At 42.8% G+C, this 16724-nt stretch overlaps 2 protein-coding genes across 2 annotated transcripts in view; both read right to left on the reverse strand.

Annotated features, from left to right (window-relative positions):
* Window positions 1-111: 111 nt before the first annotated feature.
* paqr4b (progestin and adipoQ receptor family member IVb) lies at window positions 112-3149 on the reverse strand. The gene is made up of 3 exons (XM_055919519.1): window positions 2984-3149; window positions 677-895; window positions 112-548 (listed from the first exon to the last, which is right to left on the reverse strand). Exons 1-3 carry the CDS (start codon window positions 3147-3149, stop codon window positions 112-114), a joined length of 822 nt encoding a protein of 273 aa, XP_055775494.1.
* A 680-nt stretch (window positions 3150-3829) lies between these two features.
* cmn (calymmin) overlaps window positions 3830-16724 on the reverse strand; it is a 68692-nt gene continuing 55797 nt past the window's right edge. The window contains 3 exon segments of the mRNA XM_055921551.1: window positions 3830-4364; window positions 4486-4545; window positions 12739-13029. Of these exon segments, the coding sequence (XP_055777526.1) occupies window positions 4487-4545; window positions 12739-13029 (350 nt within the window). The 3' untranslated portion in view covers window positions 3830-4364; window position 4486.

The raw sequence follows: 16724 nt of genomic DNA on the forward strand, positions 1-16724 counted from the left end.
GTCCATTCTGGTCATTCTATTTGTATGGTCACTCCTACCCACCCCTCCTTAAATCCTACGCCCCAGCCCTATTTGTTTCCTGGCCTTGCCTTGTCAATCCTTCTCTGTCCCTCACTCCAACACCGGACACTGGAACGTCTTAATCCAGGCTAAATCCTCCAGCATCCCCCAGTGCATGTAGATAATGGAGCAGATCACCAGCACGTGCATTATCTGGTGGCTGTTGCACCAGTAGTCAAAGAGGCCTGGGCTAAAACGCTCGGGCACCCGGCTAAGGTTCACCAGGCCACCCGTGATAGCCAGCATGTCCATGGTGAAGAAGAGGCGCAGCGAAGCTGGGCTGCCTACGCCGTCGCCCAGCCAACGGAATAGGAAGAGGAACACACGGAAGAGGGCCTGCCAGATGAAAGCCCGAAGGCGCCCATAGTTGCTACACGCTGTGGTGGCACAGAGGATGCCCCAGGCTGAGATTAGGCTGTAGGTCAGGAGGGCCAGGATGCAAGTGACAGGGTAGCACATAAGGGTGATATAGATGATGGGCAGGCATCCTGGTTGACACAGAAACAGGAGAGTCGATGAAGATTAATGTGTGAGTGACTGTGTGATGAGAATAGGAAGGAAGGATACATTTTCAAACAGGACCTGAGAAACTGATCTGGAATCTGACGTTACCTACCCAAGGTGTTGACCAGGCAGACTCCGATCATATCAAGGGAAAGGAGTGTGTCGTAGATGGACTCCCCGCCCTCATGGTTCATGAAGGTGTGGTAAAGCACTGAGCCCACGGTGGGGGACAGGCAGGCAAGGTAGTGGAACACACACATCCACGTTTGCTCTACCTCGGACCAGGGTATGTTAAGTGGCAGCAGCACAAGGAAACAGAAGAATGGGATTCCTGGATGGACGGAGGGAGATGTCTCAGTATTGATAGACTTTTGAAGTCTAGACTCTTATTTTGCCATGCTTTGCTAATTAGTGGTTCAAGCAGCAAATCTGCAAGAAACCTTATTGTATTTGTTGGGGTTCATTATTATTATTATTCCGTAAGGGCAAATTCACACAAATTCAAATTCCTGTGAGATGGTATGGCCTACAAGGTTGAGACTTTGCAAAAAGGTGAAGGGCAACATCTTGTCAAGCAGTGCCATGTAAATTGGCCACACGGTGGTGCTATAACAAGCATTTGAAGATGCAAACTTTGAAAGGTCATGCCCTTCACCCCATGAGACCTAGGGAGAATCTCAATACTCATTGTGTCCTCTCTCCTTCTCAAAACCCACTGAATGAGAAAGCCAGAGGTCCTGTTTTGAGGAGGTGAGGAGAGAGGACATGAGGAGTATGCAACTGAGATTCTCCCCTAGAGTCATAAAATGTTGTACATATGTCCCTCTCCTCACAAGAAACAGTTTGCCTCTAGGACCCATAAGGTCCGCTATGATGGATTTTCCGGCCATTTTGAATTCTGTGAAAAACATTTAAAACGCTACTCCTCTCGCACCGAATGACCGATTTTCACAAAACCTAAAGCATGGCATCTATGGACGAAGTTCTCTCAATGCAATATTCTCCAGGCTAGCGCCTCAAACATGGCCGCTACTGACCAATAAACATCCACATGGGCGTGGTCTGGCACATAAATCAGACACGGATATTCTACAGTATCTGAATTCTACGGTATTTCAATTAAATCTTTCAAGGTAAAGATTACATGTATTTAATAATTGTTTGTTGTATTAATAAAAATTTATAAAAAAGTAATTTTGTTTTCATTTTATTTTTAGTTTAGCTCACATAATATAATTTAAAAGTATACATTAAGGTGACATTAATAAATGCATTTCTATACCTTCCAAAATATTTTTTAGGAGGAGTACCAAGATGGAGGCACAGTGGATTCAACACAGTCTAGGCCAGGTATATCGGTACCAGTACATGCAGGGGAGTACACCAGATTAAGGCTTAATCTGTGTCTGTGAAATGGCCCTCATAGTATAATAGCCCTGCAGTTTGTTTTCTCCAACACCATTGTATTTCTCCGAAGTCTCTCTCACAGGTGTATTGCAGCCTGCTGAGCAACTCTCCTATGCTAATCCCCTCCTGAGTTAGAGTTAGTGTTAATGTGCTTAGCTATAGAGGATATCCAAGGAGGAGTCACATCATAGAGGCTGCCACACTTAGCTCAAAGGTGCATAGCTGCCCGTGCTTAAACTACGAATGTTCTGCAATGGTATGCATTGCATAGCATTATGCAGATCTCAGTTGCAGTGTTTCTGAGAGAGTGGAAAATAATCAAACAAACAAAATGTATCCTAAATGTATGATAATAAGTCAAAAAAAAATTGGTGCATCTTTCAAGTTTCATGCATAGCCTATTGAGAGTTGTTGCCAAAGATAGAAAAGTGTTTTGACTAATTTTTCCACTTTAATGGGTCAATCATACAACTCCAAGGCCAATTACTATATCCAGGACAAGGACAGATTACCAATAATCCCCCAGATCCTTGTCTCTTTATACATACTTGTCAAGTACCGGTATGCTTGTAAATGACCCATAAGTGAGAGTAGCCCAAAGTGGCCTCTTTTTCAAACATGCAGCTGTTAACAATTTAATTACTGGTGTAGTAAGAAATCTACTAGCCTACAAAGACTAAATACTCACTTAGACTATACATTAAATACACAATACACATGAGATGAGACAATTTAGTAAAAAAACAGGAGAACCATAGATAACACTTTAGAATATTGAATTATTAATCATGAATACACTTTGTAAATGGTATAAATAATAAATCAATTAGTATTTCATACATTTTTTGTGAACATGCAAATTTATAAGCGTTACAATTATCAGTTAAATATGTATCATCATTTAGATATATATAAACGCATTTATATTGAGACATTCATGAGTTATTCTGATGTGTAAATTATCAATAAACTATGCCAGTTGATATTTCAACGGTAGGGACCGTATACTTACCATGTGTATAAATGTTACCAAATTCGTTGTGAAAGTAGAACAAGCTTCTGATGCACCCCTGAAAGGTTGAAATTGGCCGGTAGCCCGTCAGGATCAAGTCATTGAATTGAAGATGAGGAGGGGTTTTCTCCAAATTCAGTAGTCGTGGTCCATGTAAGCAAGCCATGGTGGCTTTCTCCAGCCAATGTCCCCCTGAGTTTACAGGACATCAGTTGATAGTGCAATATACATATATCCTGAAAGAGTCTCCAGTAAGTACTTTATGCACATACATTGTCAAGTCAAGCAGGATAGTTGGCAGGATAATGTCGGCACGAGTCTCATCCTTGGAACAGGTACTGAACTTCTTAGCAAGCGACCTGTTGAGCTCACAGAGTGGCATGCTTTCTGTGTGACCAATCAGCAATCACTGTTATTCATAGGGTTAAATCTGGTGTAATCCTCACTGGAAAGCTGTGTGCGGTGTGCTCTGCTCACTATTTCAATGTCACATACCTGTTGCCACCAAGCCTCTACTCAACCTTCTCCTCAATTTGTCTTTATGTTGAGGAGTATGTAGGCTGCATGCACAGTAAATTCCAATGCTCTTGCTCTACAGTACTGTCATTTCAGTGGCTAATCTAGGGATTGCACCACCTTAATGAGTATGAGGAATAGTTGGGATAAAGGTGCTTTAAAGAAGCTATGGTCAATGTGGCACAGGCCATTTCAAGATGGGCAACCTACAGTACTGCTCAGACACACTACCACCTATACACCAACAAGATATTGTTTGAAAGCAATGACATCACATCTTGAAAGATAAAAAAATAAATACATGCATAAAATAAACTTTTGCCACACTGATAATATTTCCAGTCTCTTTTTATTCCATCAAAATTGTCCAAAAATGTACAGGTGTTTGCCACAGGTAGTAAAAAAAAAAAAACTTTCCCATACAAAATACATTTGTTTGAGTTTATAAAACTATGCAGACAAAAACTGGACTGATTCAATCAACACATTAAATATTTGTAGCACACAAACTCTCAAAACATGATTCATCATATCCAGTAAGTGTAGTAAGACAGGTGGTTACGAAATGAAACAAGACAGACATATAATCAAGATAAACTTGTAGAAAATATAAACTACAAAGAAGGTATGCCCTAACAAGACTTAAATGTGTGTTTTCTTAGTTCTAGTGATATTACAGACATGGCATGAAATCTATAAAAAATATGTCAGGCAGGACTGGTTCGGCATGGACACGGAGATATGAATAATTATACAAAAACGAAGGATCAATTAAAAAGGGAATTAAAACAAATATACAACAACAACAATGTAAAAAATCTAGTGAAGTTAAATGCTGTAAATGGCCACCGTCGCCCTGGTCAACCTAAGAGGAGAAAGACAAGAGGGAGAGAAAGTGGTCAACACAATTGATATTCGTACTGCCCAATATTTAAAATCTATAGGATCATCTACAGGACAAGTTTAGTCTACCTTTAATGTTTTACCTTAGTATCCACTATTCCCAAAGAATCCTGTTAATTCGTATTTGTTCTCCTTTGCACCTCCTGAAAATAAAAGGAAAAAGTATAGAAAAAATAAGAACATTTTGTATCAATTTATCTCTTATCTGCCCAAGATAACCACTCAAAGACACAGACGTTTGTATGCTTGATTACATAATAACACTGCTCTTTAAATATATCCAGAGGGGAAATGCAGACAGTGTCCCCCACAAAAGCTGGCATGGCAATGCCAACACTTCAACAGAATCTTTCAATAACTTAAATTCCTTGGTTGAACGTGTGCATGGCTGTGGGAAAATGTTTTGGGTTAGGGGTCCTGTCGAAGGGGTAATAAAGCCATGTAAGGAGTAATAAAGTAAGGAGTAATGAAGGCCAGTTCACAAATTTTGTGGACATTTATTTCTAATAATAATAATAAAATATATATATTTAATCGGGGGGTGCTGCAGTCAGCACGCCTACTTCCCGTGGCTATGCATGATCATGCATTTTAAGTTCTTCTACTTAAAATACCAATAGGAACTGAGACATGCATGTCAGACAAACAGGGTAAAATTACTTATGAACTCAGCAAAAAAAAGAAACATCCTCTCACTGTCAACTGCGTTTATTTTCAGCAAACTTAACATGTGTAAATATTTGTAAGAACATAACGAGATTCAACAACTGAGACAAACTGAACAAGTTCCACAGACATGTGACTAACAGAAATGAAACAAAGGGGGGGTCAAAATCAAAAGTAACAGTCAGTATCTGGTGTGGCCACCAGCTGCATTAGGTACTGCAGTGCATCTCCTCCTCATGGAATGCACCAGATTTGCCAGTTCTTGCTGTGAGATGTTACCCCACCCTTCCACCAAGGCACCTGCAAGTTCCTGGACATTTCTAGGGGGGAATGGCCCTAGCCCTCACCCTCCGATCCAACAGGTCCCAGACGTGCTCAAAGGGATTTGAGATCCAGGCTCTTCGCTGGCCATGGCAGAACACTGACATTCCTGTCTTGCAGGAAATCACGCACAGAACGAGCAGTACGGTTGGTGGCATTGGCATGCTGGAGGGTCATGTCAGGATGAGCCTGCAGGAAGGGTACCACATGAGGGAGGAGGATGTCTTCCCTGTAACGCACAGCGTTGAGATTGCCTGCAATGACACAACAAGCTCAGTCTGATGATGCTGTGATACACCGCCCCAGACCATGACAGACGCTCCACCTCCTAATCCATCCCGCTCCAGAGTACAGGCCTCGGTGTAACGGTCATTCCTTCGACGATAAATGCGAATCCGACCATCGTCAGAGAAGAGCACTTTTTGCCAGTCCTGTCTGGTGCAGCGACGGTGGGTTTGTGCCCACAAGCAACATTGTTGCCGGTGATGTCTGGTGAGGACCTGCCTTACAAAAGGCTTACAAGCCCTCAATCCAGCCTCTCTCAGCCTATTGCGGACAGTCTGAGCACTGATGGAGGGATTGTGCGTTCCTGGTGTAACTCGGGCAGTTGTTTTTGCCATCCTGTACCTGTCCCGCAGGTGTGATGTTCGGATGTACTGATCGTGTGCAGGTGTTGTTACACGTGGTTTGCCACTGTGAGGACGATCAGCTGTCCGTCCTGTCTCCCAGTAGCGCTGTCTTAGGCGTCTCACAGTACGGACATTGCAATTTATTGCCCTGGCCACATCTGCAGTCCTCATGCCTCCTTGCAACATGCCTAAGGCACATTCACGCAGATGAGCAGGGACCCTGGGCATCTTTCTTTTGGTGTTTTTCAGAGTCAGTAGAAAGGCCTCTTTAGTGTCCTAGGTTTTCATAACTGTGACCTTAATTGCCTACCGTCTGTAAGCTGTTAGTGTCTTAACGACCGTTCCACAGGTGCATGTTCATTAATTGTTTGTTTATGGTTCATTGAACAAGCATGGGAAACAGTGTTTAAACCCTTCACAAGGAAGATCTGTGAAGTTATTTGGATTTTTACAAATTATCTTTGAAAGACAGGGTCCTGAAAAAGGGATGTTTCTTTTTTTGCTGAGTTTACTTACAATGATAACAGTTCTATATTGGAATCCTGTATGATACTATGCATTTCATTATACTGTACGAAGCAAGCTTATGTCCTATAAAGGCAGGCACTTTATGAGTTTATACTGCACAATTTGACAGAATCCCCTCAATGGTTACAATATTGGGGCCCTCTCTATAACTTGTCCATTGAAAGTGCCATAAGTTTGCTTTCTATTTGTCATTTCACATACACTACCGGTCAAAGGTTTTACAACGCCTACTCATTCAAGGGTTTTTCTTTATTTTTTACTATTTTCTACATTGTAGAACAATAGTGAAGACATCAAAACTATGAAATAACACATATGGAATCATGTAGTAACCAAAAAAGTGTTAAACAAATCAAAATATATTTTATATTTGAGATTCTTCAAATAGCCACCCTTTGCCTTGATGACAGCTTTGCACACTCTTGGCATTCGCTCAACTAGCTTCATGAGGTAGTCACTTGGAATGCATTTCAATTAACAGGTGTGCCTTGTTAAAAGTTCATATTTACATTTCAGCCAATCAGTTGTGTTGTGACAAGATAGGGGTGGTATACAGAAGTTAGCCCTATTTGGTAAAAGACCAAGTCCATATTATGGCAAGAACGGCTCAAATAAGCAAAGAGAAATGACAGTCCGTCATTACTTTAAGACATGAAGGTCAGTCAATACGGAACATTAAGAACTTTGAAAGTTTCTTCAAGTACAGTCGCAAAACCATCAAGCGCTATGATGAAACTGGCTCTCATGAGGACCGCCACAGGAATGGAAGACCCAGAGTTAACTCTGCTGCAGAGGATAAGTTCATTAGAGTTACCAGCATCAGACATTACAGCCCAAATAAATGATTCAGAGTTCAAGTAACAGACACATCAACATCAATTGTTCAGAGAAGACTGCGTGAAGCAGGCTTTCATGGTTGAATTGCTGCAAAGAAACCACTACTAAAAGGACATCAATAAGAGGAAGACTTGGTTGGGCCAAGAAATACGAGCAATGACCGGTGGGAATTTGTCCTTTGGTCTGGAGTCCAAATTGGAGATTTTTGGTTCCAACCGCCGTGTCTTTGCGAGACGCGGTGTGGGTGAGCGGATGATCGCCGCATGTGTATTTCCCACCGTAAAGTATGGAGGAGGAGGTGTTATGGTGTGGGGGTGCTTTGCTGGTGACACTGTCTGTGATTTATTTAGAATTCAAGGCATTCTGCAGTGATACGCCATCCCATCTGGTTTGACATAGTGGGACTATCATTTGCACTGAGATGCAGTGCCAGACCACTGCGCCACTCAGGAGCCCTACTAAGAAGGAGTGTGATGGAGTGCTGCATCAGATGACCTGGCCTCCACAATCCCCCGACCTCAACCATCAGGACTGCGATTACTTACCACGGACTAGCAGAACCCATTTTCCTATTTCATGACTCTGATGAGCCCGAGAAGGAGGATATACGGCTACCTCGGGAACAGGCCCCAACCCCAGTGATCTGCGTGAAGAGGAGGCGGAGAAAGAGAGGCCGGAGGGCGGGCTGCTTTCTGAGGAGTCAGAGGTGATCGAATAAACCCCCACTCCCCTCAATTCTGCTAGCAAACATGCAATCTTTGGACAATAAAATGGACGATTGGGAAGATTAAACTACCAACGGGACATTAAAAACTGTAACATCTTACGCTTCACGAAGTTGTGGCTGAACGACGACAATATCAACATACAGCTGGCTGGTTATACGATGTACCGGCAGGATAGAACAGCGGCATCTGGTAAGACAAGGGGCGGCGGTCTATGTATTTTTGTAAACAACAGCTGTTGCATGATATCTAAGGAAGTCTTGAGCTATTGCTCGCCAGAGGTAGAGATTCTCATGATAAGCTGCAGACCACATTACCTACTGAGAGAGTTTTCATCTATATTCTTTGTAGCTGTTTACATACCACCACAGTCAGAGGCTGGCACTAAGACAGCATTGAATGAGCTGTATTCCGCCATAAGCAAACAAGAAATCGCCCACCCAGAGCCAGTGCTCCTAGTAGCCGGGGACTAAAGCAGGGAAACTTAAATCAGTTTTACCAAATTTCTATCAGCATGTTAAATGTGCAACCAGAAGGAAAAGAACTCTGGACCACTTATACTCCACACACAGAGATGCATACAAAGCTCTCCCTCACCCTCCATTTGGAAAATCTGACCATAATTCCATCCTCCTGATTCCTGCTTACGAAGAAACATGAAAGCAGGAAGCACCAGTGACTAGATCTATAAAAAAGTGGTCAGATGAAGCAGATGCTAAGCTACAAGACTGTTTTGCTAGCACATGCTGGAATATGTTCCGGGATTCCTCCAATGGCATTGAGGAGTACACCACATCTGTCATTGGCTTCATCAATAAGTGTATCGATGACGTCATCCCCACAGTGACCGTACGTACATACCCCAACCAGAAGCCATAGATTACAGGCAGCATCCGCACTGAGCTAAAGGCTAGAGCTGCCGTTTCAAGGAGCGGGACTCTAACTCGGAAGCTTATAAGAAATCCTGCTATGCCCTCCCCAACGAACCATCAATACAGGACTAAGATCGATTCGTACTACATAGGCTCTGACGCTCGTCGGATATGGCAGGGCCTGCATAACCATTACAGCCTACAAAGGGTAGCACAGCCGAGAGCTGCCCAGTGACACGAGCCTACCAGACGAGCTAAACTGCTTCTATGCTCTCTTCGAGGCAAATAACACTGAAACAGACATGAGAGCCCCAGCTGTACCGGAAGACTGTGTGATCACACTCTCTGCAGCCGATGTGAGTAAGACCTTCAGACAGGTCAACATTCACAAGGCCGCAGGGCCAGACGGATTACCAGGACGTGTACTGCGAGCATACATTGACCAACTAGCAAGTGTCTTCACTGACATTTTCAACCTCTCCCTGTCTGAGTCTGTAATACCAACATGTTTTAAGCAGTGCTTTGAAAGGCTGATCATGGCTCACATCAACACCATCATCCCAGAAACCCTAGACCCACTCCAATTTGCATACCACCCCAACAGATGATGCAGTCTCTATTGCACTCCACACTGCCCTTTCCCACCTGGACAAAATGACCTATGGACCTACCTGGACCTATGTGAGAATGCTATTCATTGACTACAGCTCAGCGTTCAACACCATAGTGCACTCAAAGCTCATCAATACGCTAAGGACCCTGGAACTAAACACCACCCTCTGGGCGGCAGCGTAGCCTAGTAGTTAGAGCGTTGGACTAGTAACCGAAAGGTTTGCAATTTCAAATCCCCAAGCTGACAAGGTACAAATCTGTCGTTCTGCCCCTGAACAAGGCAGTTAACGTCATTGAAAATAAGAATTTGTTCTTAACTGACTTAGTTAAATAAAGGTAAACATTTTTTTTTTTTTATGGATCCTGGACTTCCTGACAGGCCGCCCCGAGGTGGTAAGGGTAGGTAACAACACATCCGCCACGCTGATCCTCAACATTGGGACCCCTCAGGCGTGTGTGCTCAGCCCCCTCCTGTACTCCTTGTTCACCCATGACTGTATGGTCAAGCACAACTCCAACACATCATTAAATTTGCCGATGACACATCAATGGTAGGCCTGATCACCGACAACAACGTGATCAAGACAAAGGAGATGATTGTGGACTACAGGAAAAAGAGGACCGAGCACGCCCCCATTCTCATCGACGGGGCTGCAGTGGAGCAGGTTGAGAGCTTCAAGTTCCTTGGTGTCCACATCACCAACAAACTAACATGGTCCGAACACACCAAGACAGTCTTGATGTGGGCACCATAAAACCTATTCCCCCTCGGGAGACTGAAAAGATTTGGCATGGGTCCTCAGATCCTCAAAAGGTTCTACAGCTGGACCATTGAGAGCATCCCGACTGGTTGCATCACTGCCTGGTATGGCAAATGCTCGGCCTCTGACCAAAGGCACTACAGAGCCACCCTAGTCATACACAGTTCTCCCTGCTACCCCACGGCAAGCGGTACCGGAGCACCAAGACTAGGTCCAAGAGGCTTATAAACAGCTTCTGCCCCCAAGCCATAAGACTCCTGAACATCTAGTCAAATGGCTACCCAGACTATCCCCCCCCCCCCCCCTCCCCACCACTGCCACTCTCTGTTGTCATCTATGCATAGTCACTTTAATTAACTCTACCTACATTTACATACTACCTCAACTAACCGGCACCCCCCTGTATATATCGTTATTTTTTACTGCTGCTCTTTAATTACTTGTTACTTTTATCTCTTATTCTTATCCATTTTTTTTTACTGCACTGTCGGTTAGGGGCTTGAAAGTAAGCATTTCACTGTAAGGTCTACACCTGTTTTATTCGGCGCATGTGATTAATACGATTTGATTTGAAATTGAGATGGTTTGGGATGAGTCGGACCACAGAGTGAAGGAAAAGCAGCCTACAAGTGCTCAGCAAATGTGGGAACTCATTCAAGACTGTTAGAAAAGCATTCCAGATGAAGCTGGTTGAAAGAATGCCAAGAGTGCAAAGCTGTCATCAAGGCAAAGGGTGGCTATTTGAAGAATCTCAAATATAAAATATATTTTGATTTGTATAACACTTTTCTGGTTACTACATGATTCCATATGTGTTATTTCATAGTTTTGATGTCTTCACTACTTTTCTACAATGTAGAAAATAGTACAAATAAAGAAAAACCCTTGAATGAGTAGGTGTTCTAAAACCTTTGACCGGTAGTGTATATATTTTTTAAAGATTTGATTTGATATTTTATAAACAATAGACAACATACACATACAAATGACTACATCATACAAACATCACACCTGCCCAGACCCACTAGCCCCCACCCCTATCTCCAGTGCCCTTATCACTTTCTGCCACATGGCCTCAAACTGCACAATTTTGTTTCCCTCCGTCGCCCACGTTCTTTAAATTTTGAGATAATAAAACATTTGACCGTTCCATTGCGTGAACGACGGAGGATGGGCTGATTTCCAGTTTGAGTAGAATTTAACAATTTTAAAAATACTGAGAAAATTATTGTTCAACTCATTGGGTATCTCACTGCACCCTCATTTGTCATGTCTTGAAATATACGCAGATGAATTAAAAGTACATTTACATTTCAATACCTATGAAACATCCATCTTTGTAACTCCGCCCATAACCTTTGAATTTTGCAACATTCCAAGAAGGCATAAATTATTGAATCAATTGTAGTTTACACTTCAGACATGACTCTGCCATCGTGCTGTAGAATTTGTGAATTGTCTCTTGTATAATACATTCTATACATTAATTTATATTGGATTAAGCATACATTTTCATTAACTGTAATCCGGTTAGTTATGTTATTCTAACATTCCATCCATCTTGTGCCAATATAAAAATAAAAAATCTTGTTTCCAATAGTTTATATTTTTTTCTAAGAGATTGTCAGTTTAAGGTGTTGTATAAGATTCAAATAAGATTCCTTCAAGATTGCTCTGATGTCCAGATTTCAAATATACCTTTTGTGACACAGAATATGTATTTGAACATATCTACATTGGTCGACCCAAAATTGCTTTTTAAAGCTGTCATGGAAATAAATGTATTTCCTATTACCAAGTCATTTATGGTTTCTATGCTTTTAGTTTTCCACGTGGGCCAATTTATCAATGCTTTCCAAGGATTGTTCCATAAGGTTGTATTTGTTATTTCTAAAGGTTGGCTGGCTACTTAAATCAGGATATATTGTATTAAAAAGGTAAAAACAAGTGAGTTTAGGGGTAGCAAAGCAAAGCACAAAGCAATAGCAATAGGTATGTGAAGCCAGCAGGTGTGCAAAGCTGTTCTATCTTAACTGCTACTCTACTTTCCAGGATCCAATCTCTCCAAGTAGGAGATTTATCACTATCCACTCCTATCAATACAGTCTATTGTCTATTTGACTTCTGACTGGTTACCATAATCACTTAGTCAAAATACAATCAAGCTCATGGTGTCTTGCTCAAGGTGGTGATGTAAACTCAACTTTGCTCCACTAGGTCATGTTCAATAAGCATTTAAATGGACTGAAACAGGGAGGGACTCTACCTGGACTTGTCCAATAAGAAACTTTCATTTCCATTATCAGTTGCCAACCGTTTTAAAGCGTTTTTGCATTGCGTGCCCTAATGAACATAAGCCTGGTCTGCTTGGACTGTACTTTTTACCTCGCCATGATTTGCCCTGCGGGTGAATGTGCAGCTTGAGGTGCTGCTGAATGTGTATCTGGTGCGGTGGCTGAAGCAACGCAGTGTCAGGCCCGTGTGGCGGGGCTTTCATTTGGGTGCTGGGCACAGATGCAAGGGAGAGGCTGGCAGTGCCCACAGGCTTGGGTGGGGCCTCTGAAACAGCTGCGGCAGGGGCCTCGGGGGGGAAGAAGGACACTACGGGCACAAATGAAGGGATGGGGGGATAGGAGATGGAGGGCCAAGGAGTGGGAGCTGGGGGGAAGGAGACAACTGAGGAAAGAGAATGAAGGGATTTTATAGAAGAGAGGAGGAGTAGATGGCATGGCAGGATGACAGAGGGATGAAAGAAGGGGAGAAAGAAGGGGAGGGTTTGTAAAGCACACAGAGATGCAAAAGCTCAAAAGCACAATCAGGATGAACACAAAGACAACAAGACAGAACAAACCAAAGCCAGACTGACACTGAACAAAATATGACACACACAGATATTCTATATATACTAAAGTATGTGGACACCCCTTGAAATTAGTGGAATCGGCTATTTCAGCCACACCCGTTGCTGACAGGTGTATAAAATCGAGCACACAGCCATTCAATCTCCATAGACAAACATTGGCAGTAGAATGGTCTTCCTTTAGAGTTCAGTGACTTTCAACATGGCACCGTCATAGGATGCCACCTTTCCAACAAGTCAGTTCGTCAAATTTCTGCCCTGCTAGAGCTGCCCCGTTCAACTGTAAGTGCTGTTATTGTAAAGTGGAAACGTCTAGGAGCAACAATGGCTAAGCCGCGAAGTGGTAGGCCACACAAGCTCACAGAATGGGACCGCCGGATGCTGAAGCATGAGGCGCTTCTGTAAAGTTTGGTGGAGGAGCAATAATGGTCTGGGGCTGTTTTTCGTAATTCGGGCTAGGCCCCTTTGTTCCAGCAAAGGGAAATCTTAACGCTACAGCATACAATGTCATTCTAGACGATTCTGTACTTCCAACTTTGTGGCAACAGTTTAGGGAAGGTCCTTTCCTGTTTCAGCAAGACAATGTCCCAATGCACAAGGGAGGTCCATACAGAAATGGTTTGTTGTCGAGATAGGTGTGGAAGAACTTGACTGGCCTGCACAGAGCCCTGACCTCAACCCCATCGAACACCTTTGGGATGAATTGAAATGCTGACTGCGAGCCAGGCCTAATCGCCCAACATCAGTGCCTGACCTCACTAATGCTCTTGTGGCTGAATGGAAGCAAGTCCCTGCAGCAATGTTCCATCATCTAGTGCAGTGGTTCCAAAACTTTTTATAGTCCTCTACCCCTTCAAACATTCAGCCTCCAGCTGTGTACCCCCTCCAGCACCAGGGTCAGCGCATTCTCAAATGTTGTTTCTTGCCATCATTGTAAGCCTGCCACACACAAACTATACGATACATGTATTAAACATAAGAATGAGTGTGAGTTTGTGTCACAACCCGGCTCGTGGGAAGTGACAAAGAGCTCTTATAGGACCAGTGCACAAATAATAATATAATAATAATCAATAATTTTGCTCTTTATTTAACCATCTTACATATGAAATATGTAAATAACTCACCACAGGTTAATGAAAAAGGTGTACTTGAAAGGATGCTCATAACTTTGCAATGTTGGGTTGTATTGGAGAGAGTCTCAGTCTCAAATCATTTTCCACACACAGTCTGTGCCTGTATTTAGTTTTCATTCTAGTGGGGGCCGAGAATCCACTAACACCTAGGTACATGGTTGCAAAGGGCATCAGTGTCTTAACAGCGCGATTTGCCAAGGCAGGATACTCTGAGCGCAGCCCAATCCAGAAATCTGTCAGTGGCTTCTGATTAAATTCAATTTTCACAGAACCGCTTGTTGTAATTTCGATGAGGCTCTCTTGTTCAGATATCGGTAAGTGGACTGGAGGCAGGGCATGAAAGGGATAACGAATCCAGTTTGTGTCATCCATTTCAGGAAAGTACCTGCGTAAATGCGCACCCAACTTATTTAGGTGCTTCGCTATATCACATTTGACATTGTCCGTAAGCTTAAGTTCATTTGCACACAAAAAAATCATACAATGATGGAAAGACCTGCGTGTTGTCCTTGTTAATCTAGACAGAGAAGAGCCCCAACTTCTTAATCAAAGCCTCAATTTTGTCCTGCACATTGAATATAGTTGCGGAGAGTCCCTGTAATCCTAGATTCAGATCATTCAGGCAAGAAAAAACATCACCCAGATACAGTGCCTTGCAAAAGAATTCATCCCACTTGCCGTTTTTCCTATTTTGTTGCATTACAACCTGCAATTTAAATAGATTTTTATTTGGATTTCATGTCATGGACATACACAAAATAGTCCAAATTGGTGAAGTGAAAATATATATATTTTTTGCATATGTATTCACCCCCTTTGCTATGAAGCCCCTAAATAAGATCTGGTGCAACCAATTACCTTCAGAAGTCACATAATTAGTTCAATAAAGTCCACCTGTGTGCAATCTAAGTGTCACATGATATGTCACATGATCTCAGTATATATACACCTGTTCTGAAAGGCCCCAGAGTCTGCAACACCACTAAGCAAGAAGTACCACCAAGCAAGCGGCACCGTGAAGACCAAGGAGCTCTTCAAACAGGTCAGAGACAAAGTTGTGGAGAAGTACAGATCAGGGTTGCGTTATAAAAAAATATCTGTAACTTTGAACATCCCACGGAGCACCGTTAAATCCATTATTAAAAAATTGAAAGAATATGGCAACAAACCTGCCAAGAGAGGGCCGCCCACCAAAACTCACGGATCAGGCCAGGAAGGCATTAATCAGAGAGGCAGCACAGAGACCAAAGATAACCCCGAAGGAGCTGCAAAGCTCCACAGCAGATATTGGACTATGTCCATAGAACCAATTTAAGCCTTACAGTCCACAGAGCTGGGCTTTACGGAAGAGTGGCCAGAAAAGAGCCATTCCTTAAAGAAAAAAATAAGCAAACATGTTTGGTGTTCGCCTAAATGCATGTGTGATACTCCCCAAACATATGGAAGAAGGTACTCTGGTCAGATGAGACAAATTTTGCTTTTTGGCCATCAAGGAAAACGCTATTCCTGGCGCAAACCCAACACCTCTCATCCCTCCGAGAACACCATCCGTTTTTCCTCGGCAGGGACTGGGAAACTGGTCAGAATTGAAGGATTGATGGATGGTGTTAAATACAGAGAAATTCTTGAGGGAAACCTGTTTCAGTCTTCCAGAGATTTGAGACTGGGACAGAGGTTCACCTTCTAGCAGGACAATGACCCTAAGCATACTGATAAAGCATCACTTGAGTGGTTTAAGGGGAAACATTTAAATGTCTTGGAATGGCCTAGTCAAAGCCCAGACCTCAATCTAATTGAGAATCTGTGGTATGACTTAATAAAGATTGCTGCACACCAGTGGAATCCATCCAACTTGAAGGAGCAGGAGCAGTTTTGCCTTGAATAATGGGCCAAAATCCCAGTGACTAGATGTGCCAAGCTTATAGAGACATACCCCAAGAGACTTGAAGCTGTAATTGCTACAAAAGGTGGCCCTACAAAGTATTGACTTTGGGGGGGTGAATAGTTATGCACGCTCAAAGTTTTCCGTTTTTGTGTCTTATTTTTTGTTTGTTTCACAAAAAAAAATATTTTGCATCTTCAAGCTTCAAATGAAATGATACAACCCCCCCCCCAAAAAATCTGTATTAATTCCAGGTTGTAAGGCAGCAAAATAGGAAAAATTCCAATGGGGATGAATACTTTCGCAAGCCACTGTAGGCCAGCCGTGTGAGAAACTAATTGCAGAAAATACACATTGAGTTCAGGGTCCTTGCTTTAACAAAGTTTCCCATTTTTAACTGTAGTGTCCAAAACGTCTTGCAAGCTGTCAGGCATTCCCTTGGCAGTAAGAGCCTCTCGTGGATGCTGCAGTGTACCCAAGTGGAGTTGGAAGC

This window comes from Salvelinus fontinalis, chromosome 1 (genome assembly GCF_029448725.1).
Source record: "Salvelinus fontinalis isolate EN_2023a chromosome 1, ASM2944872v1, whole genome shotgun sequence".
Lineage (NCBI taxonomy): Eukaryota > Metazoa > Chordata > Actinopteri > Salmoniformes > Salmonidae > Salvelinus > Salvelinus fontinalis.

Bases quoted from the DNA above. Each gene is read 5' to 3' on its own strand.
- paqr4b (XM_055919519.1), bottom strand. From the start codon at position 3,149: ATGGCTTGCTTACATGGACCACGACTACTGAATTTGGAGAAAACCCCT. The intron at 896-2,983 runs GTAAGTATACGG...CCGTCCATCCAG, and splicing joins TGGTAACATTTATACACATG to GAATCCCATTCTTCTGTTTC. The intron at 549-676 runs GTAGGTAACGTC...TGTGTCAACCAG, and splicing joins CTGCCTGGTCAACACCTTGG to GATGCCTGCCCATCATCTAT.